Below are 25,010 nucleotides of genomic sequence, written 5' to 3'. Positions count from 1 at the left end.
TGACTCTTAGGATTAGGGTTCTGACCTTTGGAATCTCCACTAGTCAACAAGTGATAGCATGACCTAGCTATATGGTATCACATAAGATTATACCCCTTTAAATGTTTTCCCTTATTATCGTCAAGGGATTTTGTGTGATTTTACATCAGCTTATCTTCGGTCTATACAGATTCCGACAGTATCGGATCCTATATAAGAAAATATTCCTGATTGACCTGCCAATGATGGATAGAATCAGGGATGGAAAAGTGGCAGAGAGTATACTAAATCTTACCCTAGAGATCCTCTTCCGGCTTACAGGAGAGGTGAGAGATTCTGGTGACATCACATTACATCATCTATGGTAATAACAGATGATATGACCGGAGAGATGAGGACTCTGTAAATGTCTGAAGTTAGATTTATTACTACATCTCTCCATACACAGGATTACACGGTGGTGAAGAAGACCTCTAGTGATCACTGTCAGGTCTCTATGTCTGAAGGATGGGGAGAAACCCTGAACCCAATCCTGTGGTCTCCACCGAACTCCTGGATACATGAGGACATCAATGACCAGAAGATCCTAGAACTTACCTACAAGATGATTGAGCTGCTGACTGGAGAGGTGACACTGCTGGGAATGTTGGGACATTATACAGTGACACTATGGAGGGATCGGGGGGATGACGGTATCATTGTGTGTGTCAGGTTCCTATAAGATGTCAGGACGTCACCGTCTACTTCTCCATGGAGGAGTGGGAGTATCTAGAAGGACACAAGGATCGGTACAAGGACGTGATCATGGAGGTTCCCCACTCCCCAATATCAGCAGGTAACAGATAGGACTAAACACACATCTGTTAAAAGGAGTTAGTTGCTTTAAGAAAATCTTAAAGGCTTTGTTCAGCCACTGAAAATATGAAACAAAAAGCTTTTAGAATGATATAAAATAGATAATATCCCCCTCACTGTTATCATTCCAACCCATCCTTGGTCCTTTGATGGTCTTTGTACTTGTACTTCTGGTCAAGACTAACATGTGACCTCCTCCATCAATCATTGCAACAGGAGCAGGTGGTCACCCCAGCGGCCAATGATGAGACCTCTCAGCATCCTCCAATGTAACACTCAGCACCTGCGCTTGTGTCCTAGATGTAGTTTTTTTTTATCTTTACTTAAAATCAAGGACATTTATTTGAAAAAAAAACAATCCTTCATACACTTCTGTCTGCTGAAAAAAAAGTTATGTCTCGTGGAATAAGGTGAGGATCAGAATAATACACATAAACAGAAAACAGCTCTGTAATGAAGCGGTTAGTGTCCTTGAGTTCAAAAACTTCCATGTGTTTACCTTTGGAAATCTCTTGACTCCATTTCTTACATACTTTTATACATAGCATTAATGTCATAAACAGGGGAATTAAAGATATAATTAATCTATCAGTAAAGTATTGTGTAATGGAATTATCATACCTTTTCCCGACATTCTCCCAGAAATTTTGTAATCTTCCTCTTAGCGATATTTGCTTTACTTGTGTATTAAACACATATTGATTCATACTATGGGTGTATCCATTCTCTATGAAGCCTTGAAACCTATATTCTTTATAGGTCAAACGTCATCTCATACGTTGTCTTCGCAGTCAGACTTGAAAAAGTTAAAGAACTCGCAAAATTATCCAAAGCATTCTAATCAACAATGATAATGAAAAACATTGGACAATAAGAGTCAGAGTCACCAATTTTTCTGTGATGGTATTTGATCCCGGCCAGGTTAATCATCATTGTCAGATTCAGAGCAGTCTGGGAAAGGTTGTAGGATGAAAGAATCAGTTTATAAGCCTACTGATAGCAGTTTGAAAAAAGCATGGCAGATAAGATTTTTAGTTTACGGTATATCATTTTGTTAGGCTATAAGGGATTAAAATATACGGGCAGGAGATAAGGAACAGGAGATCATCAGCGTATGTGGCAACATTACGTATTATGTTTCTATCTGTAATTCCAGCTTTATTGGGGAAAATGTTATAAAATAGCAACACACTTTTAAGGTTTTGTTATTCAATAATAATATAATTAACTTTACTTTTTGGCAGATGACTATACCAGAAGCTCAGAGAGGCATGAGACGTTGGATTTTAAAGTCTACAATCGAAATATCATACCTCCTTCATATGAAGAACACACCAATATTCCCTATGTACTCTCATCCTCTAATTTATCACACATTGATAAACAAAATAAAATTCGTAGAAGGGGTACAAAACATCTAATGTCTCCAAATGTGAAGCCATTTTCATGTTCAGAATGTGGAAAATCTTTTAACCATAAATCACATCTTCTTAGACATGAGAGAAGTCACACAGGGGAGAAGCCATATGCATGTTTAGAATGTGGAAAATGTTTTACAGCTAAATCACATCTTGCTAGACATCAAAGAAGTCACACCCAGGAGAAAGCATTTTCGTGTTTAGAATGTGGGAAATCTTTTAACCGAAAAGAAGATGTTGTTACACATCATAGAACTCACACGGGTGAGAAGCCATATTCATGCCTAAAATGCGGGAAATATTTTACACGTCAATCAAGTCTTGTCATACATGAGAGAAGGCACAGAGGGGAAAAGCCATATATGTGTTCAGAATGTGGAAAGTTTTTTACCCAGAAGTCAGATCTTGTTTCGCATCATAGAATTCACACTGGTGAGAAGCCATATTCATGTTCAGTATGTGGAAAATGTTTTAACAAGAAATCTTATCTCGTTAAACACCAGAAAATTCACAAAGGTGATAAGCCATATCCATGTTCATAATATGTGAAACATTTTACCCGAACATCACATCTTATTAATCACCAGAGAATTCACACTGGTGAGAAGCCATATTCATGCTCTGAATATGGGAAATAAGTTTTAATGTACATAAAAAAATTGCATGTAATTTATGAAATGTATGCAATTATCAATAAACATCTTTAAACCAAATAGAATACAGAGAATATGGTAGGGTTTCTACTCATTAAGCTGTGGCATAGGCAGTGGTTTCATCTAAATGTCCAGGCTGGTTTATTACAAATTTCATAAACAGCATATAAAAACAAAAAGATAGCCTTTTCGGGCACAGGGGGAAAAAACAAAGTAAATAGTCCCTACGGTATTGTGGGTTCGCATACTTGGATTAGTGTCCAGTTCTTAAGTTTTTAGCGAAAACTAATGCACTGGAGATCTACACATCTCCAGACCCAGACAATGAATGAAAAAACTGGTCTCCATTTTTTCTGCCATAACACGCCCCTGGGGTGGGATATGTATGCAGCCACTCCCACCCATCTCTTTGACTGCTCGTAAATCTAGCGCTGATATACCCTATTAACTCGTTCACCACTATATGTGCTTGAGCCTGCTTTTTCAGGCTGACATCACCGAAGCTACCAACCTCAACGATGCATATCTCTCCTCAAGGACCTGTCCAGAGGCCATCTTTCATACCCCGACTCTGCTCAAATCCTGGGGGCTTGGCACCTTCCACTATCAAACAATGGACCCTCTCGGGCAGGCATCTGCACTCTCACCGCCCTGAGCCAGCCCACTCCATCTGTGACAGGATCCTGAATGACAGAGTACTGGAGGTGAGGGAGAGATTTCTAGGGGGTTTACCAGGCCCTCGTGATCTGCAGATGTCAGCGCCAGCAGCGGAGCGTGTGCACCGAGGACAGTGTGACCCATGCTGACTGCGTTTTGGGTGCCGCCAGCACCTCCCTCCATGACTGTGCCTTTCAACAGCAGGGTGAACCCTTATCTGTGGGGTTACCCTCCTGGATCCTGGGCCTAGCCACTGTGAAGTCTCCTCGTTTTCCCCCTGTAGCTATCTTCCATGGACTGGTTGTGGGGCTGAGGGTGGCACTGTCACCTCTGAATTTCACCACTGGAGACCCATTGCTTTGGGAGGTAAGTGGGCTTCTGACCCTCTGAGCCAAAAGATTAAGCCATCACATAATATCTTTAGTGACTCCATAAAAAAATGAAATCTTGTCAAATACAAGCCTATATAGTTCAGGCCAATAGTTCTTTGCTGATGCCTAGTGACCAGTCATCAAAATTGCAGAACAAGCCAAGTCAATTTGTGTTTTATTAATACATCCTTGGGAATTTCATACATTTTCCTGCACTTTTTGACCTGTAATTATACCTGCCTATTCACGCAAACCATAGCAGGCTAAAACTAGAGACTTTTCGTGATGTCTTAACCCTTTCCCCACTACTCCCTGTAGAGATCAATGCATAATATGCTCCCCTTCGACCTCATTTAACCTGAGTTGGGCAATAACTACCAGATTACTTTGCATAACATAGACTCCCCCATGCCTAAGTCACGCAGGACCACCTCAGCGACTCCTAACCACGGAAACCAAGCTTAAATAGACCCTGGCGGCGTCCTCCGGTCCACATTCTCCAGATGATTCATCTTGCTCATCTCTGCCTGATGGGGCTGAGCCAGACAAGATCCCAGCTATCATAACTCCTAACCACAGAAACCAATCTCCAGTAGACCCTGGTGACGTCCTCTGGCCCACATTCTCCAGATTATTCATTCTGCTCATCTCTGCCTGATGGGGCTGAACCAGACAAGATCCCAGCTATCACAACCAGAAATCCAGCACTCCTATCCTGGATCAAGCAGCTCTACTCTCACAGTTCAAGTCTATCTTACACTCTGAATTATCTGAAATGTCAGAAAAATTAACTAAAGAACTTTCTAAAGAAATTAGGAAGATGGATTCTCGTACCTCTGATCTGAAAGATAAAATTGACTCCACTTCAGCTACCCTCTCTACTCACGAAAACAAGCTAGAGATACTCCATGAAGAAAATTACTCCTTCAACAATAAACTAGAGGATTTTGAAAACCGGGCTCGCATCACAGGCCTGCCTGAGACAATTACAGACCTCCAATCCACAGCTATGGGCATGGTCCAAGAACTGGTACCTGGAATTTCTATCGAACGCCTGGAAATCGATCGCGTCCACAGAACCCTGAGTAGGAGCAAACCAAATGGACCGCCCAGAAATATTATCATCAAAAATAATTTTTATAGAACAAAGGAACAACTGCAAGTGGCAAGAAATGTGTCACCTCTAAAATTCCAAGGTCACGCTTACGAACTATTTCCAGACTTAACCCTCACTACCATCGCTAAAAGACACGCTATGAAACCATATCTGGAAATTGCCCTATCTGCCCTTCAGTCCCTTGCTCTAAGAGACCATAATAATAGAGGTTACTCTGGTATTCCTCACTTCCTACACCAGGTTCACTACCTGCTAAATCTGCCTAGTTCACCCTATCTCCCCTTCCTAAAATATAAATATAATCATTATACCCCATAATCCGTTTTTCCTTACAAATATCCATGACCCCTCAGTGTTTCTACACACTGCTGCTCAGCATGTTGTGTTTAGCAATATTCAATACTTGCTGCACCCCCATCTCGCTTTGTCCCCTCTATCTTGTACAAGTTAAGGTACCGTCACACTGAACGATATCGCTAGCGATCCGTGACGTTGCAGCGTCCTGGCTAGCAATATCGTTCAGTTTGACACGCAGCAGCGATCAGGATCTTGCTGTGATGTCGTTGGTCGCTGCAGAAAGTCCAGAACTTTATTTCGTCGCTGGACTTCCTGCAGACATCGCTGAATCGGCGTGTGTGACGCCGATTCAGCGATGTCTTCACTGGTAACCAGGGTAAACACCGGGTTACTAAGCGCAGGGCCGCGCTTAGTAACCCGATGTTTATCCTGGTTACCAGCGTAAAAGTTAAAAAAACAAACACTACATACTTACCTTCCGCTGTCTGTCCTCGGCGCTGTGCTTCTCTGCACTGGCTGTGAGCGCCGGCCAGCCGGAAAGCACAGCGGTGACGTCACCGCTCTGCTTTCCGGCCGCTGTGCTCACAGTCAGTGCAGGAAAGCACAGCGCCGGGGACAGACAGCGGAAGGTAAGTATGTAGTGTTTGGTTTTTTTTTACTTTTACGATGGTAACCAGGGTAAACATCGGGTTACTAAGCGTGGCCCTGCGCTTAGTAACCCGATGTTTACCCTGGTTACCGGCATCGTTGGTCGCTGGAGAGCTGTCTGTGTGACAGCTCTCCAGCGACCAAACAGCGACGCTGCAGCGATCGACATCGTTGTCGGTATCGCTGCAGCGTCGCTGATTGTGAAGGTACCTTTACACTAAGTATTGTACAAACCTTAACCCCCACCCCCTTAACCACCCGAGGGGACTTGTAACAATTTGCCACTCCCATTATTATGCTCTCATTATCAATTTCAGGCCACAGGAAGGACCTTTCTATATAACCCTGACACCCTTATCAATATGCCTCTAACCATCATATCAAAACAGTGTCGCGCGCAAACATACGCGCAAACATACCGAAGCTTATTACAGATCCCAACAAGCAGACGTGATTTGCTTTCAAGAGACACATTTCTCTACCTCATCGTATTCAAAGTTTTTATATCCCTTTTATCCACTTTTCCACAAAGCTATCCCCCAAATAAAACTAAAGGTGTTGCCATTTGCTTCAAGAAATATGTCCCCTTCATCTTTAAGTCCTTAATCGCAGATAAAGAGGGCCATTATGTCATGGTGACTGGTTCTATCTCTGGTGAGGTGGTGACCTTTGTCTCCTACTATGATCCCAATGCTCATCAATCTGCCATTTTCTCTGGACTACTTGATTTAGTCTCTGAACATGCCCAAGGCACTAGACAACTCTGCAGTGACTTCAGCACTATACTTAACACTGCTCTCGACAAGTCTACAAACGCCCAAACTCCAACTCCCCCAGTAGCTCCACTTTCTACAGATTCAGCTGCTCTAAACAAACTCCTTTCCCAGTACCAATAGGTGGATTTATCGACAGAACAATTCCCCTCGGTCAAAGACTATATATATTTCTCTCCACCACATTTATACACTATTATAGACCACATATTGGCCCACCCATCAATCATACCTAATAAGCGTTTCTATACAGTCTACTCCCTGGTTAGACCACTTTCCAGTCCAGCTCACCTCACTTTACACCCACGACCCCGTTCATTCAACTGGACTCTGAATGGCTCCTTACTCTCTTATCCTGAAATTGCTCAGAGATTGAAAGATCGTCTCAATGAATATTTCTCTTAGAACATTCAGCTTCTTCTCCAGTCATTCTTTGGGAAGCTCATAAAGCAGCGTTGAGCGACTTCTGCATTCAAGAAGCTTCTCGTAAGAAGAAAAAAGATATGCAAGAAAACTGCTCTAGAGAGCAGGGTTTTAACATTAGAGTCCCAGATGAAGAACTTGACCTCTCCTATACATCATGACCTCACGCACGCTCTGAACTCGATCTTTGCCTCTCCGAAAATGCAAACCGAGCCATTTGCTGGACTCAACAACGCTTTTATGCCCTTAATGATAAAAATAATTCCAACCTTGCCAGAAGCCTCAAATTCCTCCCGACACCTCATACTCCAAATCTGCGCACTGCCACATGTATTACATCCAATCTTCAACTAATTATACACCAGTTTCAACAGCAACTTGAACATTTATACGACGACACCTCTTCAAATAATGCACAAAAAATAGAAACTTTCCTAAACGCTACCCCTCTTCCAGGCCTTGGCTCCACTATGATTGAACGTCTAAATCAAGTCATCTCTCCCTCTGAAATAGAAAATGCAATTAAAAATTTAAAGATCAACAAAAACCAGGCCCTGATGGGTTCAGAACCCTTTACTACAAGAAATATGCATCTATCCTAATTCCTCATCTCACTACCTTCTTTAATTCATTAAGAGACGGCCATAGGCGACCTCATTAATGGCACCGATATCCATGATACCTAAACCAAACTAAGATCACATATCATGGTCTAATTACAGACCAATATCCCTCATCAACATAGATCTCAAACTCTTAGCAAAAATTTTATCTCAATGTTTAAATTGAGGTCTGGGATCTCTCATACACAATGATCAGGTTGGTTTTGTGCCCCATAGCCAAGCGTTTGATAATATCCGGAGGGTTTCTCGTCTTCTGCATCAATGCAAACAACGTAACATTGAGTGTATGCTACTATCACTTGATATTAAAAAAAGCCTTTGATTCTATCTCATGGTCATATCTATTTGCAGTGTTGTGGAAATGGAAATTCCCCGATAAATTTCTTTCATGATCTATGCCTTGTATAGCTCAAATTCGGCTTATGTCCGCTGTAATGGTTTCTCCTCAGCATATTTTCAGATCAGAAGAGCTAGTTGTCAAGGATGCTGCCTATCTCTTCTATTATTTCTCGTAGCAATCAATCCATTAGCAATTCACCTTAGTCTCAACCCAAATATACAAGAAATAGAAATTGCGTTGGTTTCTCATAAATTTTTTATGTTTGCAGACGACATACTACCCCTTTCAACTGCCCGACAATCTTCTTTGCAAGCCCTACTCCACAACAATGAGTTTGAACACATATCCACTCTGCAGATAAACCATTCAAAGTCACACTTCATGAATATATCCTTTCCTGCCACCATTATCCCACAGCTCAGACTAGATTTTTCCTTTCCGTGGAACCCAATCACCTCAAATATCTAGGTGTATACTTAACAGCTAACTTTGAGTCCCCTTTCTCTGCCAATTATCCTCAAACTCTGCGCAAACTTTGATCGCAACTTCAGAATTGGGAGAAGCTGCATCTCTCTTGGCTGGGTCAGATAGGGGCGATTAAGATGACTTTTCTCCCCAGAATACTCTATTCTTTGTATTGCCTATCCCTGTTCCATCATGCTACCTCAAATTATCACAACCTCTAGTTAACACTTTTGTTTGGAAGGGTGGTTTCCCCAGAGTTAACAGAGCAACTCTTTACCGACACCGACTAAAAGGAGGAGAGGGAGACCCTAATCTTTCCAAATATTACCAGGCAGCCCAGTTAACTCTATACCATGCTTATTCAGAACCCCCACAATTGCTTTCCTAAGAAGCCCCTGAGTGTCGCTCAATGACCCTTGATGCTTTATTATGGATCCTCCCAGCACAACGCAAGCAAGTTATAAATCCAATTCTATCACATTCACTCAAAATATGGGATTCCCTAAAATATTCCTCAAACTTAATTTCCCCCGTCCTGCCTCTCACACCACTATGGGGCAATTTGCAGTTCCCTCCGGGAAATGAGTCTCTCTGGAGCTTTCGTCTTTCGGTCGCTGCAGGTATTACGAGAGTCCACCATCTATTTAACGTTGATGGTATTATTCCATTCCCAGCCCTCCAGGAAAAGTACAAACTTCCTCCTAGAGAAATATTCTGCTATTTACAATTGAAGAACTTTATTACCACACTTCTGAGAAACTCCAGCCCGCCTTACATGTTCACTCCTTTCGAACAAAGGTATAGCCAGACTCCACACTCCCCGGGTACCATCTCACTCCTCTACTCACATATCAATTACACCTAACACAGGTGTAATTTAGCCTACACCACCTCTCACTGGGAGTCTGATATCGGCTGACCCAGAATGGTCTTAGATTTGGTCAACTTCAACCGACGGAATTCTAAATACCTTACTGCTAGAGACAAACTATAAGGTGTTAGCTAGATGATACCTAACCCCAGCTAGAGTTGCCAAGCCAGTTCCCAGCTACTCTCCCAAGTGTTTTAGAGGTTGTGATTCTGACGGGAATATGTACAATATTTGATGGATGTGCCGTGTGGTGTGCAGATTTTTGACTACAGTATATCACCTTATTCTCTCAGTCACAAACGCTAACCTTAAAAAAAAATCTTGGGAAGCCTTACTTAGCAAACGTACCCCTACCGTCCCTAAACACACCAAAATTCTCATCTCATTTTTATCCCTAGCGGCCAAACAAACCATAGCATGAAAAAATTTTCTGTCATATTTATGGATAAAGTCCGCAAATTTGAGAAAATTTGGCTTCCATGGGTGGAATAGGCCAACCACACTCCCTTCGTCACACCTCCCTTCGTTTACATGCTCCTGACTCCCCAGATTCGTCCTAATTCTTTATATTAAATTTAGACTTGACTAAACCCCCCCTCGTTTACCGTCTACTCCTTCCCGTCAGTTATGTTAGGCCAGTGTTTCTCAACTCCAGTCCTCAAGACCCCACAACAGGTCATGTTTTCAGGATTTCCTGAGTATTGAACAGGTGATAATTTCATCACCTGCTCAAGCATTAATTCCATCGCCTATGCCAGTGTTCCCCAAGTCCGGTCCTCAAGAGCCACCAACAGGTCATGTTTTCAGGATTTCCTGAGTATTGCACAGGTGATGGAATTATTGCCTGTGCAGGTGATGTATTCTGCCACCGATATACGTGGATGAGATGTGTCTGAGGGATGTGATCACAAATCGCTATATAAACAATGGCAGGTAGCGTTACTCGCCAACCTGTGCCGCCAGTCTCTATCAGCTGCGCGTGGTGATCCGGAAAGATGATGCAGTGATACATTCAACAGGTTTATTTACAGTACCTTGGTGAGAGTGAGGACTGTAGGTTAGAGCTGTTACAGAATCACCAGAGATAATAGAAGCTTCAGGTTAGAGGTAACAAGAGAATCCTTCTCCAGCTCTGCAGCACATGTGGGATCCAAGATGGCACGGAGTACAAAACAGGAAGAGAAGGAAAAAGATAGGAGGAGCTAAAGACAGAAAGGTGTTGTGGGAAAATTCCATAACAAATATTACAGTGATATAGCAAACGGCCAGTAGATGGCAGCAAAGTATAACAAATGATAGAACCAGGCTTATTAGCACTACATAATGTCCATGTATGGCTGAAAGTCTATCATAATAAACTGAGCAGCACACTCCCCATCTGAAATCCTTGGATTTCACTATACCATAAGTCTCGAATTGGGAGTGTTCACCAGAAGTGCATGGAGGGATACCTCAACCTGTAAGATAAAAACAACGCATGCAATGCAACAATAACATATTGAATAACAAGATAGACAAATGTCTATAACGAGTTCTTGAAGTAATCCAACGGATAACCCATCTTCGGATTGGAGAAGCCGCGCTAGGCCAAACTGTCTCCAACCCATTTGTAATCCAAAGGTTGAAGTTCCTTGAAAGAGTTCCTACTGATTGGATGGATAATCAATCCTCAACCGCTATGAGTAAGATAATCTCTGATATAGGCCTAATGAAAGATTTGGGGTCACCTTGCTTAGTAACTGTCACTTCTACCTTGCGTACCTTGCCATCGTCACTTGGAAAGGTTTTAGATATAAGTCCCATAGGCCATTTGTTTCTTTCCTCCTTCTGGTCTTTCATGAGGATAATATCTCCTACTTGTAAATTTGGCTTTACTTGTTGCCATTTTCTTCGTTTTTGGAGAAGTGTCAGGTACTCCCTCTTCCATCTATTCCAGAAACAATTAGCCAGATGTTGCACATATTTCCACCGTCTCTGATATTTGTTACCGGACACAGAGTCTTCAGGCGGGTTAGGAACAGTTCCAAGTTTCTGGGTGAGGAGAGTTGCCGGAGTGAGAATTGTAGGAGATTCTGGATCCGTAGATATGGGTACAAGAGGTCTTGAGTTTACTATAGCAGAGACTTCTGCTAAGAAAGTGGTCAAGGTCTCGTGAGTGAGTCTTGAAAGATTTGAGTCCATCAGCATAGATTCCAGTTCCTTGTGAAAAACATTCTGCTGCACATTGCGTATCACAATGAGTTCACTCAGAGCAATGTCTTCAGCAGAGAGAGTCTTATGGCAGATATTCCAACCATGACAATCAGTGTTACTGTCCTTATTGCGATAGCATTGTACAATGTGTACTAACCTTGCAATGGCACGAACCAGCCTCGTCCATCTTGAGAAGCGATCAAAACGCTCACAGTCCAAGCCAACCTTCTCCTTGAATTTGGTGATGAAGGTGCTGACATCAGGACGGATCTCTGGATCGACATCTGGATCCTCAAGGCTGAAGCTGTCTTCAACGGCAGTCTCTTTGCACTGTTCGTGAAGGAACTCCGGTCCGGTCAACCAAGAAGAGCTTGCGAAGGCACCAATAGACAATGGTCTAGTAGCAAGGTCCGCAGGGTTAAGATGGGATGGGACGTGCTGTCATTGCTGGGGTTTGGAGGATTTCCTGATCCTTTCCACTCGGTTACTGACATAGACGTAGAAGCGTTTCGTCTGGTTGTATATGTAGCCCAGAACTACCTTACTGTCTGTGTAGAATATTGTGTCATCCACGTGAATAGCTAGTTCGCTCTGTATGAAGTCTGCAATCTCTATGGCTAGTACAGCCCCACAGAGCTCGAGTCTGGGTATGGTGTGCTCGGATTTAGGAGCCAGTTTAGCCTTTCCAAACAGACATCCAACATGGGCATCATTGTTAGAGTCTACAACCTTCAAGTAAGCGACAGCGGCAATAGCTTCAGTGGAGGCATCAGCGAATACATGAATCTCCTTCCTTTGACTTGTAGTTAGGGATGCTGGAGTGTAACAACGTGGTATGTGGATCTTATCCAAGGCGCAAAGAGATTCTCTCCATGACTTCCACTTTAGTTGTTTGTCTGCAGGGAGTGGTATATCCCAGTCCTTAATGTACTCTGAGAGTTGTCTCAGCAGGAGCTTGCCTTGTATAGTCAGGGGTGCGACAAACCCAAGTGGATCATATAGACTGTTCACCACTGACAGAACCCCACGCTTAGTAAATGGTTTTTCTGCACCACTAACCTGAAAGCTGAAGGAGTCATTTAGCAAGTTCCACCTCAGGCCTAGACTTCTCTGTACTGGTGGATTGTCTGAGCCTAGGTTCAAGTCCCTAAATTCTGCGGCATGATCATTAGGGTGAAAGGCCTTCATGACAACAGCACTATTGGAGGCAATTTTATGCAATCTTAAATGAGCTTTAGAAAGCATACCTTGTGTCCGTTTGAGCAGATCTGTGGCTTCTTCCGCCGTGGGCAGGGATTTAAGACCGTCGTCCACGTAGAAGTCCTTTTCAACAAACTGTTGGGCATCCTTCCCGAACTCTGCTGCACCATCGGAGGCTGTCCTACGTAGGCCGTAGGTAGCGACTGCAGGAGAAGGACTGTTTCCGAAAACGTGCACCTTCATGCGGTATTCGATCATTTCCTTGTTGGTGTCGTTGTCTCGGTGCCATAGAAAACGGAGATAATTTCTGTGATCTTGTTGCACGATGAAACAATGGAACATTTGTTCGATGTCGGCAGTAATGGCGACTGGTTCCTTTCTGAATCTCATGAGCACTCCAACCAGGTTGTTAGTCAGGTTCGGACCAGTGAGGAGAACGTCATTCAGAGATACGCCGTCATGTTTGGCGCTTGAATCGAACACCACCCTGATTTGTTTCGGCTTTCTTGGATGATACACTCCAAAGGAAGGTAGATACCAGCATTCTTCATCAGCTTGCAATGGTGGAGCTGGCTCTGCGTGATCATTGCGAAATATCTTGTCCATAAAAGCTATGAAATGTTCCTTCATTTCAGGCTTGTTCCTTAATGTTCTCTGCAGTGAGATGAATCTAGATAAGGCCTGTTCTCTGTTGTTAGGAAGCCTGGTCCTTGAAGCCTTGAAGGGTAAGGGAGCAACCCAGCGGTCAGATTCATTTTTGAAGAATCCACTGTCCATGATTTTAAGAAACTCCTTGTCTTCTATGGATAAGGCGACTTTGTTGTCATCTTTTATTGTGTGAAACACTGTTCTCCCTAAGTCATCACCGTAGGGAGTGGGAATGATGTCAGGCTCCTGGATGCAATCAGAGAACCTCTCTTTCACTTCGTAGTGATGAAGGCATGGCTTAAAGTGAGTTGCTCGACCATTTTGGAGCACATATGTTTTATAGGCGTTGATTTCGGAAGCCTTGTGACTCCTATCCAGACATACATCGCCCACGATTACCCAGCCTAGGTCGAGTCTTTGGGCGTATGGAGCATCATCTGGGCCGTTGCATTGTTGGCGTACCTTGTGGACCTTCAGAATGTCCCTTCCGAATAGGATTAGAATATCAGCATTCATGTCCAGAGGAGGAATTTCATTAGTCAGGTGCCTCAAGTGGCGATGATGAAGTGCGGCTTCCGGAGTGGGAATCTCCTCCCTGTTATCAGGTATCTGGTCACATTCAATTAGGGTTGGCAAGGGTATATGCACGTTTCCCTTGATTGAAGAGACTATGTACCCAGAGGCTCTCCTGCCAGAAGTCTCAGCACGACCAGAGCAGGTGTTGAGGATGTATGGAGTCGTTTGTCCCTTTATGTTGAAGATCTCAAAGAATTTGGGCCTTGCTAGAGATCGGTTACTTTGCTCATCTATTATGGCATACATTTTGGAGGCCTTGTCGGGTTGTCCTTCTGGATAGACCTCAATCAGACATACCTTGGCACAGCATTTAGGATCAGTCCCTTCTCCACATACCTCAGTACATGAGGAGGAAACAGCGGTTGCAGTTGGGTCAGGGACCTGTGGCTCCCCGCCATGCTTTTGAGCAGGGTTAGATGCTGCAGAAGGTTGTGAGTTGTATGGAGCTGGCGTGGGATGCATGGCTGTGACGTGTTTATCACTGCTGCATTCAGTGCACTTAATGGCGGCCTTACAGTCCTTAGCGAGGTGGTCTGAGGAGGTGCAACACTTATAACATATCCCAAGCTCCTTGAGGGTATCTATACACTCCTGCAAATTCCTTGCTCTGAATCCACGGCATTCTTTAAGTGGGTGAGGCCTTTTATGGATAGGGCACATACGGTTATTGTCCATGACTTTAGGAGCAACATTATTTGTCTTAGTGAAGGCAGGTGTAGTAAGTGGAACGTCAGTCTTTCTCACAGATACTGTGTTCCTTGAATCTCTACATTTGGCAATGTTATCATACCTTGTAGATGATGATGATGCTGGTGGAGTAGGCTCAGTGAAGTCGAAGCTGGGATCATTCTTCTTCCGAGCTTGGTCACTGATGAACCTGGAAAAATATGAAAAGGGGGGAAAGGACACATCATGCTGCCTTTTATACTGTGAGCCGTGGTCTGCCCATTTATCCTGCATGCCGTGTGGCAACTTGGACACTATTGGATTAACGCCGTGAGCAGTATCTAGGTAGCTCAGTCCTGAGAGACGTGGGTCTAATTTTGCCAATTCTATTTTCCTTTAGCAGGTCGCTCAGATCTTGAAGTTTTCTATTGTCCTTGTTAGTTATCTTTGGGAAGGTTTGCAGTCTTTTAAATAAGGCACATTCTATAGCTTCTGAGCTGCCATAGGTTTGTTCTAGTCTCTCCCAGGCTGCAATAAGACCTGCATCTGAATAGTCCACATGAACTGCCCTTATTGTCTTTATGCGCTCTGCTGATTCAGGGCCTAACCAGTTAACAAACAAATCCAGTTGTTCCTTGCCGGTGAGATTAAGGTCTTGGATCACTGCTTGAAAGGTGGATTTCCAGGCTCTATAATTCTCAGCACGATCATCAAACTTTGAGAGACTAATGTTTATTAACTCCCGGCGAATCATGTATCTGGCGAAGTCAGACATATCCGATCTCCCGGTCATTGTTGCAGGATGAACTTGTGGTATCCGTAGGGAATGTAAGTTCTCTGGCTTATATGACTGCGACAAATCAGGACGAAATGATGCGGCATAAGGGTTAAACTGCGGTTTAGTCTCTATAGGATCTGCTGGCTGTGGCCTAAATTGTGAGTTAGTGCTGGAAGTTACCTTGTCGGCAGTAGGTGGCGACATTTCTTGACTTGCGGGCGCATCCGTGTTAGAAACTGGAGGTGGTGCTGGTGCAGATGTTAGATGTCTTAGCACGTAGTCAGAGGTGCGATCAGCTGAGTCCTCCATTTCTTCTGGAATAAGACAGTCCGAGTTGTCTTCTTGTCCCAATGCTTGTTCAAGGACCTTCAGTTTAGCAAGGGCTGTTGCTTCTTCCCTTTCTGCTTGGAGTATTTTTAATTTCCTTTGAGCTTCCATCTCATTTCTTTGAGCTTCCACTTCCACTTCAGCCTCCCTTTTAGCAAAGGAGCTTTTTACTCTAGCTTCCTCTGCAGCTGCACGGATCTCCAGTAGCTTGTCAGACAATGTTGATTTCCTGGAGTGAGATGATCTGGAAGACCGAGCTGTGATTTTGGTCGATGTTGTGCGATGTGACCTAACCTCTTGGAGGTGAGCGATGCGGAGTTCTGCTTTATCCTGGGCATCTCGCACTAATGAGGTCTTTTCTTGGAGAAGAGTTTCCCTTTCAGTTACTTCTGCTGGGGCATCTTCCATGTCACAGTTACTCAGGAATGTGATGTGCTTTGCAGACAGTCTCTGGTAGCGATCATAGGCGGCAGATAAACTCTTCAATGTGGCGGTTAAACCTGCAGCGTCACTGTGATAGCGTGGAAGAGCTGCTAAATAGTGATCAACTCTGCCCCATAAATGTTCTAGGTTATCATGGAACTCGTCTCTAGTAGTCTCAAAGTTCTCTCTGGCCTTTTGTGTCGGCTTGGTTACACGTTTGGGTCGTACGTCCTGCTCTGCAGTAAGTGTGGACTCTGCTCCTGCAGCATCTATGGTGTCGGGAACCTGATGTGCTTCACTTGCAGATGGGTCCACGGTGCCCTTTGTGGACATGTTTTAGCTAAGATGGCGGACGGTTAAGACTTGCTAGCAGACAATGCATGTGCACACAGACACTGTAGACTTAGGTCTCTTGTTACTATTCTGCCACCGATATACGTGGATGAGATGTGTCTGAGGGATGTGATCACAAATCGCTATATAAACAATGGCAGGTAGCGTTACTCGCCAACCTGTGCCGCCAGTCTCTATCAGCTGCGCATGGTGATCCGGAAAGATGATGCAGTGATACATTCAACAGGTTTATTTACAGTACCTTGGTGAGAGTGAGGACTGTAGGTTAGAGCTGTTACAGAATCACCAGACAGAGATAATAGAAGCTTCAGGTTAGAGGTAACAAGAGAATCCTTCTCCAGCTCTGCAGCACATGTGGGATCCAAGATGGCACGGAGTACAAAACAGGAAGAGAAGGAAAAAGATAGGAGGAGCTAAAGACAGAAAGGTGTTGTGGGAAAATTCCATAACAAATATTACAGTGATATAGCAAACGGCCAGTAGATGGCAGCAAAGTATAACAAATGATAGAACCAGGCTTATTAGCACTACATAATGTCCATGTATGGCTGAAAGTCTATCATAATAAACTGAGCAGCACATGATGCAATTATCACCTGTGCAATACTAAGGAAATCCTGAAAACATGACCTGTCGGTGGCTGTTGAGGAACGGACTTGGGGAACACTGGCCTATGCAATACTAAGGAAATCCTGAAAACATGACCTGTTGTGGGGTCTTGAGGACTGGAGTTGAGAAACACTGCATTAGGCTCTCCCTTTGTACTCCACCCAACTAAATGTTCGTTTTCTTTTACATCACTTCAGTGTACCAGTTTGTTATTTGAATAATTATTAAATAAAAATTTATTGTTGAAAAAAAAAGCGTAAATGCCATTACACTATGACAAGGTGTACCCAATTGGGATGGTCCCATCTTTTAGTATTAACACCTGACCTTGTGTCAAACTACCCCAATGTGAATAAGGACAGAGCAGGACTGGGTCCAACTGTTCAGCCACCTGCCCATGGGAAGCTATATAAAATGCCAAGCTCAAAAGTGGAGGGTCAGGGAGGCACGCCCTGTTTGAGAATCCACAGCAAAAAAAGAGCCGGAACATAAGTTGGTATACGTGCAAAGTGTGCAAGTGTAAGACCATGATTACACTGTGGGCCATTTAACAGACTTGTGTCAGGTGCGGGTTTTTTTTTTTTTAGTTTTTGTTGTATTGAAACAATTGATGCAAATATTACAAAAAAAAAATCCGATTTCATTTCTTCGCAAAGGTGTCATATTAAATAGTAAAAAACAAATTTTATAAATTGCAAAATTCTTTTAGCTTTTTTTTTAACATTTCCTGAAAAAAAGAATAATAAAATCTGAACAAAAAACAAAAAACCTAAAAAAAGCTTCTTTAAAAAATTCAACTTGTGCAACCCCCCAAAAAAAACCAAACAAGTGCTCATATGACCATAATGACCAAAGGTATGTGATAATGAAGGAGAAAAAAAATACAATCGATAAGATAACGAGGACGGAAAGTGATGTCCAGCGTCCAAGTGCAGAAAACCCTCAGGACACCATCCCCCAGGTCTGATACATCTATTTTTCCAGAACCATGACAACCAGCTCACGCTGAGCCTCCTGGTAAAGTGGTCACTGACTCCTCCCACATGTGACAGATCACATGACAGTGACATCACCGCAGGTCCTGTAAGCACAGTACAGCCATATATCCAGTGTGCGGCTCTGCAGGCGGAGGAAGTATGTATGTACATATAACACTTATTTTGAGTCAACAATTCTTCCATTGTTTTTTTTTTCTAATTTGACATCACTTCCCACGTGACATAAAAACGTTTTACTTTTATTCTAGAATTTTCTTAATTTTAACACGGGCAGCACGGTGGCGCAGTGGTTAGCACAGCAGCCTTGCAGCGCTGGGGTCCTGGGTTCTAATCCCACCCAGGACAACATCTGCAAAGAGTTTGTATGTTCTCTCCGTGTTTGCGTGGGTTTCCTCCGGGTACTCCGGTTTCCTCCCACATTCCAAAGACATACTGATAGGGATTCTAGATTGTGAGCCCCATCAGGGACAGTGATGATAATGTGTGCAAACTGTAAAGCGCTGCGGAATATGTTAGCGCTATATAAAAATAAAGATTATTATTATTATTATTATGGGGTCTTCTGTTTTTTTTTACGTTTTCGTTTTTTGCTCCCCTTTTTCCCCAGAGCCATAACTCTTTTATTTTTCCATCAGTATGACCATGTGAGAGCTTGTTATTTGCGGCACGAGTTGTACTTTTGAACGACACCAATGATTTTACCAAAAAATTCCAAGTGTGGAGAAATTACAAACAAAAAAAATGTAATTTCACAATTGTTTTTTTTTTTACCATGCTCACCAAATGCTAAAACTGACCCGCCATTATTATTCTCCAGGTCATTGTGAGTTCATAGACACCAAACATGTCTAGGTTATTTTTTATTTAAGTGGTGAAAACAAATCCAACGTTTGTAAAAAAAAAAAAAAATGCGCCATTTTCCGAGACCTGTAGCTTTTCCATTTTTCTGCATCTGGGGCCATGTGAAGGCTTATTTTTTACGCGCCGAGTTGACATTCTTATTGATATAAGTTTGGGGTACATAGAATGTTTTGATCGCCTGTTATTGCATTTTATTGCAATGTTGCGGTAACTAAAAAAAACATAATTCTGGTGTTTTGGTTTCTTTCTCTCTACGCCGTTTACTGATCGAAGTAATGCTTTTTATATATTGATAGATCAGGTGATTCTGAATGCGGTGATACCAAATATATGTATTTTTTTTATTTTTGTTTTATTTTTAATGGGGCAAAAGGGAGGGGGGGGTGATTTGAACGTTTATATTTTTTTTCCATTTTTTAAATAGTTTTAAAACCTTTTGTTTTTCTACTTGTTATTTGTTTCAATAGTCTCCTTAGGAGACTTCAAGCTGCGATCCTCTGATCGCTTGTGCTACACAGAGGGCTGCAGCACTGCTATGTGTAGCAGGATTGATCATCTGATATGAACACCTGCAGACCCCGGGTTGTCATGCTAAGGCTACGTTCACATTAGCGTTTTGCGGGGCTGCGTCGGGTGCAGCCGCGGCGACGCATGCATCATGCACCCCTATATTTAACATGGGGGCGCATGGACATGCGTTGTCTTGCGTTTTGTGACGCATGCGTCTTTTTTGGCGCAAGCGTCAGGGCGCAGAGGACGCAGCAAGTTGCATTTTTTTGCGTCCAATCATGCTAAAAAAGGACGCATGCGTCACAAAATGATGCGTTTTGCCTGCGTTCTTGTTTGCGTTGTGCGTTGCGTCGCCGACGCAGCATCGCACAACGCAAATGTGAACGTAGCCTAACCCATCGGTACCCCCCAATCATGTGACAGGCTTGCCAATGGGCAGGATTAGTGACGCTGCTTCTGGCACAGCCATGTTAAATGCCGCTGTCGGAGATTGAGGGGCATATGATAGATGAACAGAGCGGCTGTCATCTGCCTGAAAACCTGCGGGGTCAGCGCCGGAGCCTGCATAGAATACAGGGACTCAACCTATTATTATTATTATTTATTTATATAGCACCTATGACGTATATATACGTGGTAGGTCGGCAAGGAGTTAAATATCTTTAGTTTTCAAGGTAAAAATATTTTTATTGAAAAAAATTATTATTTTGTGATAAAGTTTCTTTACATTCATGTACAGCAGCACCCCAATGAAAATTGTTATCTTCCATCCCCTGTGCAGTGTGTATTGTGCACTCTGTGTGAGTATTATTATACTTAGTAATCGCCGCCCTCTCCGGTTATAAGCGATGTTACAGACTTTTTCTGTATAACATGACTGTCAGTCTGATTACCCGGACCACACAACGTCACGTTCTCCATGTCCATGTCCATGTCACGTTCAGCCTTGTTGTGAGTCTTATAGGCTTACATGGAGAAAGTGACACGTGGTTCACAAAGCAGATGCTACAGTGGCTTGAAAAGTATTCACCCCTTCACTTTTTACCTATTTTGCTATATTATAACCTGTGTTTAAATATGTTGTATTCATATTTGTGTGTGATACATCAGCACTAAATAGTCTAGTGAGAAAATATAGGCGTGAATTAATTTTATATGATCAAATAACTACAAATTGGCATGTGCATATGTATTCACCTCTTTAGCTATGACTTGACTCCCCTAAAAATTTCTGGTGCAAGCAAGCAATTCTCTTCATAAATCCCATACTTAGTGACAGTACGTTCCCCCTGTGTGCAATATAAGTAACTGCAACACCTTTAATAAGAGACACCACTAACCAAACAACACCATGAAGACCAAGGAGATCTCCAAGCAACACCATGAAGACCAAGGAGTTCTGCAAACAACACCATGAAGACCAAGGAGATCTTCAAACAACACCATTAAGACCAAGGAGATCTTCAAACACCACCATAAAGACCAATGAGATCCCCAAACACCACCATGAAGACCAAGGAGATCTCCAAGCAACACCATGAAGACCAAGGAGTTCTGCAAACAACACCATGAAGACCAAGGAGATCTTCAAACAACACCATTAAGACCAAGGAGATCTTCAAACACCACCATGAAGACCAAGGAGATCTCCAAACACCACCATGAAGACCAAGGAGATCTCCAATCAACACCATGAAGACCAAGGAGATCTCCAAACACAACCATGAAGACCAAAGAGATCTCCAAACAACACCATAAAGACCAAGTAGATCTCCAAACACCACCATGAAGACCAAGGAGATCTCCAAACAACACCATGAAGAAAAGGACATCTCCAAACCACACCATGAAGACCAAGGAGATCTCCAAAATGTCAGGGACTAAGTTGTTTAGAAGTATGTCAGGGTTCTGTTATAAAAAAAAAAAATCTCCATATCTCTGATGATCCCCGGAGCACCATCAAATCCATTATCATCAAAAGGAAAGCACATGGTACCACAACAAACCTGCCAAGAGAGGGCGCACAACAAAATACTCAGCCCGGGCAAGGAGGGCATTAATCAGAGAGGCAACACAGAGACCAAAGGTTACCCTGAAGGAGCTGCAGAGTTCCCAAGCAGAGACTGGAATATTTGGCCAATCGACCACAACAGACCGTACATGCCATAGATGTAGCTTTCATGGTAGAGTAGGCAGAAAAAAAAGCCTTTACTTATACACAAAAATTGTAAAGCTCATTTTGGGTTTGCAAAAAGACATGTGGTAGACTCCCCAAATGTATGGAGGAAGTTGCTGAGGTCAGATGAGACCAAAATATGAAATTTTTGGCCACCAAGGTAAACGCTATGTCTGACGCCAAACCAACACAGTTCATTACCCCAAGAACACCATCCCCACCGTGAAACATGGTGATGACAGCAGGGACAGGGATAATGGTCCCAGTTGAGAGGAATATGGATGGTGTGAAATACAGAGGTATTCTTGAGCAAAACCTGTTTCAGTCTGTCAATAATTTGAGGCTCAGAATAGAAATATAAGTAAAAAATGGGATTCCAAAAGCGCTGCCAAGGATGTAGGGAGAGTTTTTTTCCTTTCTTATTAAATTTTTTATTAAGCTACTTGTTACGGAGCTGGTCCATCTCTTTCCTCAGCCTAATACAAGCTGAGTAATACATGCCATCATCTATACTATCTATAATGACATCACAACCTTAATGATTGAATAGTCTCCTGCCATATTAATTCACATGTTACATACTATGTTAACAACATTTAAAATACCCAGGTTCACCACAAAAGACACAAAAAAATTATTTGCAGACTAAAACAAAGTAAAATATTAGTCCCTATAACAATAAAGGTCAAAAAATTCTACAGGGGATTGGGATCTTTCCTGTGATCAGTGATGAAATGCTAAAACAAACTATGTGTTTGTGTAATTTAAAAAAATGTCGATGTGTGAACAGCACCCTGCTCATATTTTTAGATCGCCAAATCTAGAAACTGAATTCTTGTTGTAGAAAAAGAAAGGGAGAATCCTAATCCCCAAGAATTATCATTAAGCTGATGAATGATGATGGAAGGTCTCAATATGGCTACTCCGATGGTGGGTTGGGTAGAATTGGGATTTGGATTGAACATCCACATGTAAGGGAATTGGTCGAGAATCAGAGGGTGGAGGGTAAGAAATTTATCAATGGGGACCTGAGTTTTTTTTTCTTTTAATAGAAAGTGTCTAATGAGGATCAGTTTCCTAACGAAGGTGTTGAGATCTTTTCTTCTGGTTCAGAGTAAGATCCTCTCTGGAAGTTCTGTCTAGTCCCAGTGCCTCCCCTGCATTCTCTGTAATGTTTTTTTCTTTTGATGGGACGATTGAGATTGGGGGTGGATAACGGGGGAAAAAAAGAAGTGATTTTATTAAGATTTGTTTTGGGTCTAACAGACAAAGAATTTCTGTGTGGGCAATTATGGATTGCTGTTTTCGGACGGTTCATCCTTGTGTCTAATGGGTCCACCATCAATGTTGGGAGATCTTACTCCAGTGACCCCACTTAGGTTGTTATGTATAGATGGCAATACAAATCCTCCAAAGTCCCCATTGGGATTATTAATACGGGAGGTTGGATGATCAAAATTTGTGATCATCTCTGATGACTTGTCACTGGAAGTTACTCCACTGATAATGGCGCTCCAGCAGTACATGGTGAAGGATATCCTCCTCCCTCTGAAGTGGATATAGAGTGATTGGTCTGTGATTTAATAGACTCCGAATTATCTAAATGTTTGTTGGCTGCAACAGGTAATCCCTGCATGTGTTGTGGTTGTCAGACAGCAACGAGACACGCAGCTACGGGGACTCGAACATATTTTTCGAGCACGCCAAAGACACTCGGTTAGCACCCGAGCATGATGAAAAATTATCTAAGCATGTTCGCTCATCACTAATTATTATCTAACTGCTTGAACTCGGAATATTCTATCTGCTTGTATCGGGATATTCTATCTTTTGCTTCCCTAATTTTCATAGTTGTCTCCTCTGAAATGCTATCACATTTCTTAATCAGCCTTTTTATCATGCCTTTTGAGCACTCTAGCATGAAATTATCTCAATCGTAAGTACAAATGGGGTCTTCTTTGAAGGTGGAAGTAAATGGCATTCTCAGATCCCTGGGGCAGATTTTGTTTTAAGAAGGTATATATGTAAGAAGATTACATCCACTGAATGTCGGATTTCTGTTTTGCATAAATCCTATAATTCTAAAATTAATTGTATGAGGCATTGCAGGTTGTCAGCAGACAACTCAGTGGAGTTAGTGTAATCTTTGGAACTGCTTGATAGCACTTCTGACCCCACCAACTGTTTTATTAAGTCGTTCCTTAAATTGGTCCCTTTTTTAAAAAAAAAAAAACTCCATTACACCCTCCCTATATCTCCTGTGACTACCCTCACTGTATGTGATGTTGTATAAGATCCCACTAACATAGAGTGATTATTAAAACAAATCGTATACTTTGAATGAGGGGTGCCCGGTATGATTTTGATATCAAATTGAAACTTGGATCAACACTTCTACTAATGGGATATTGACAAAGATGATTAAATATCATAAACCGTCCTATATATCAACCTCTGTAAAGGCTGCAGCCATTGAGGATTAATCATGTTAACGCCAGGGTTGTGCCTGGAGCTGCTCAGCAAATCCAGGTGAGTAGTAGTCACTCACCTTAACCCACTATTATCTGCTGATCCACACAAGGAGCGTTCAATTTCCAACTAGACAATGACCCAAAGCATACTGGTAAAGTCACACTCCAGTGGTTTAAGATGAAATGGCTAAATGTTTTGGAGTGACCTAGTCATATCCCAGACCTTAACGCCTTACCGACCACCAATATGCATTAAAACGATGGCCGATATGGGTTCTTACTCCTTCATCGCCGTTTTAAAACCGCAATTTGGAATAAGACTGTAGCACCCCCCAGAGTCAGAAAATCTCTGGGGTCTTGGCTACAGGGGGTAGCTGAGCCCCCGGAGAACATGATCAGGGCCGGATTTTCCCTTGTCCAATCACATGATTGCTGATTATTTACTGAGTAACGACGATCATAAAAAAAGAAGTGTTTCAGTTATTTCTCTCTCTTTTGACATGATATACATGTCAGAGAAGAAAGAAATTATGTCCCCCCAATACCCTCGGTTCCTTTGCCATCCCCGGGCCCTCCTAATCCGTCCCCCCGGCCCGGCGTCATCTTGGCACTGTGCATGCACCCACCGAGATCTGCCAACTGGTACCAGGCAATAATAGGTCATATTTCCTATTGGTTTAATCACTGTGATAGCCCCTAAATCTAATGCCAATTTGTCACCCCCTTAGGC

General features: G+C 42.7%; 1 protein-coding gene across 1 annotated transcript in view; it reads left to right on the top strand.

The window, feature by feature from the left end:
* The window catches only part of LOC138666865 (zinc finger protein 208-like), a 110,306-nt gene that overhangs the window by 23,244 nt on the left and 62,052 nt on the right, over positions 1-25,010 (top strand). Inside the window, 7 exon segments of the mRNA XM_069755046.1 lie at positions 104-305; positions 428-607; positions 691-814; positions 2,079-2,885; positions 4,716-4,963; positions 22,862-22,923; positions 24,272-24,338. Of these exon segments, the coding sequence (XP_069611147.1) occupies positions 104-305; positions 428-607; positions 691-814; positions 2,079-2,885; positions 4,716-4,963; positions 22,862-22,923; positions 24,272-24,338 (1,690 nt within the window).

The sequence above is a fragment of the Ranitomeya imitator genome, chromosome 2, assembly GCF_032444005.1.
Source record: "Ranitomeya imitator isolate aRanImi1 chromosome 2, aRanImi1.pri, whole genome shotgun sequence".
Taxonomy (NCBI): domain Eukaryota; kingdom Metazoa; phylum Chordata; class Amphibia; order Anura; family Dendrobatidae; genus Ranitomeya; species Ranitomeya imitator.
Note: the sequence above shows the minus strand (reverse complement) of the source record. Positions and strands in the feature narration are given on the sequence as shown.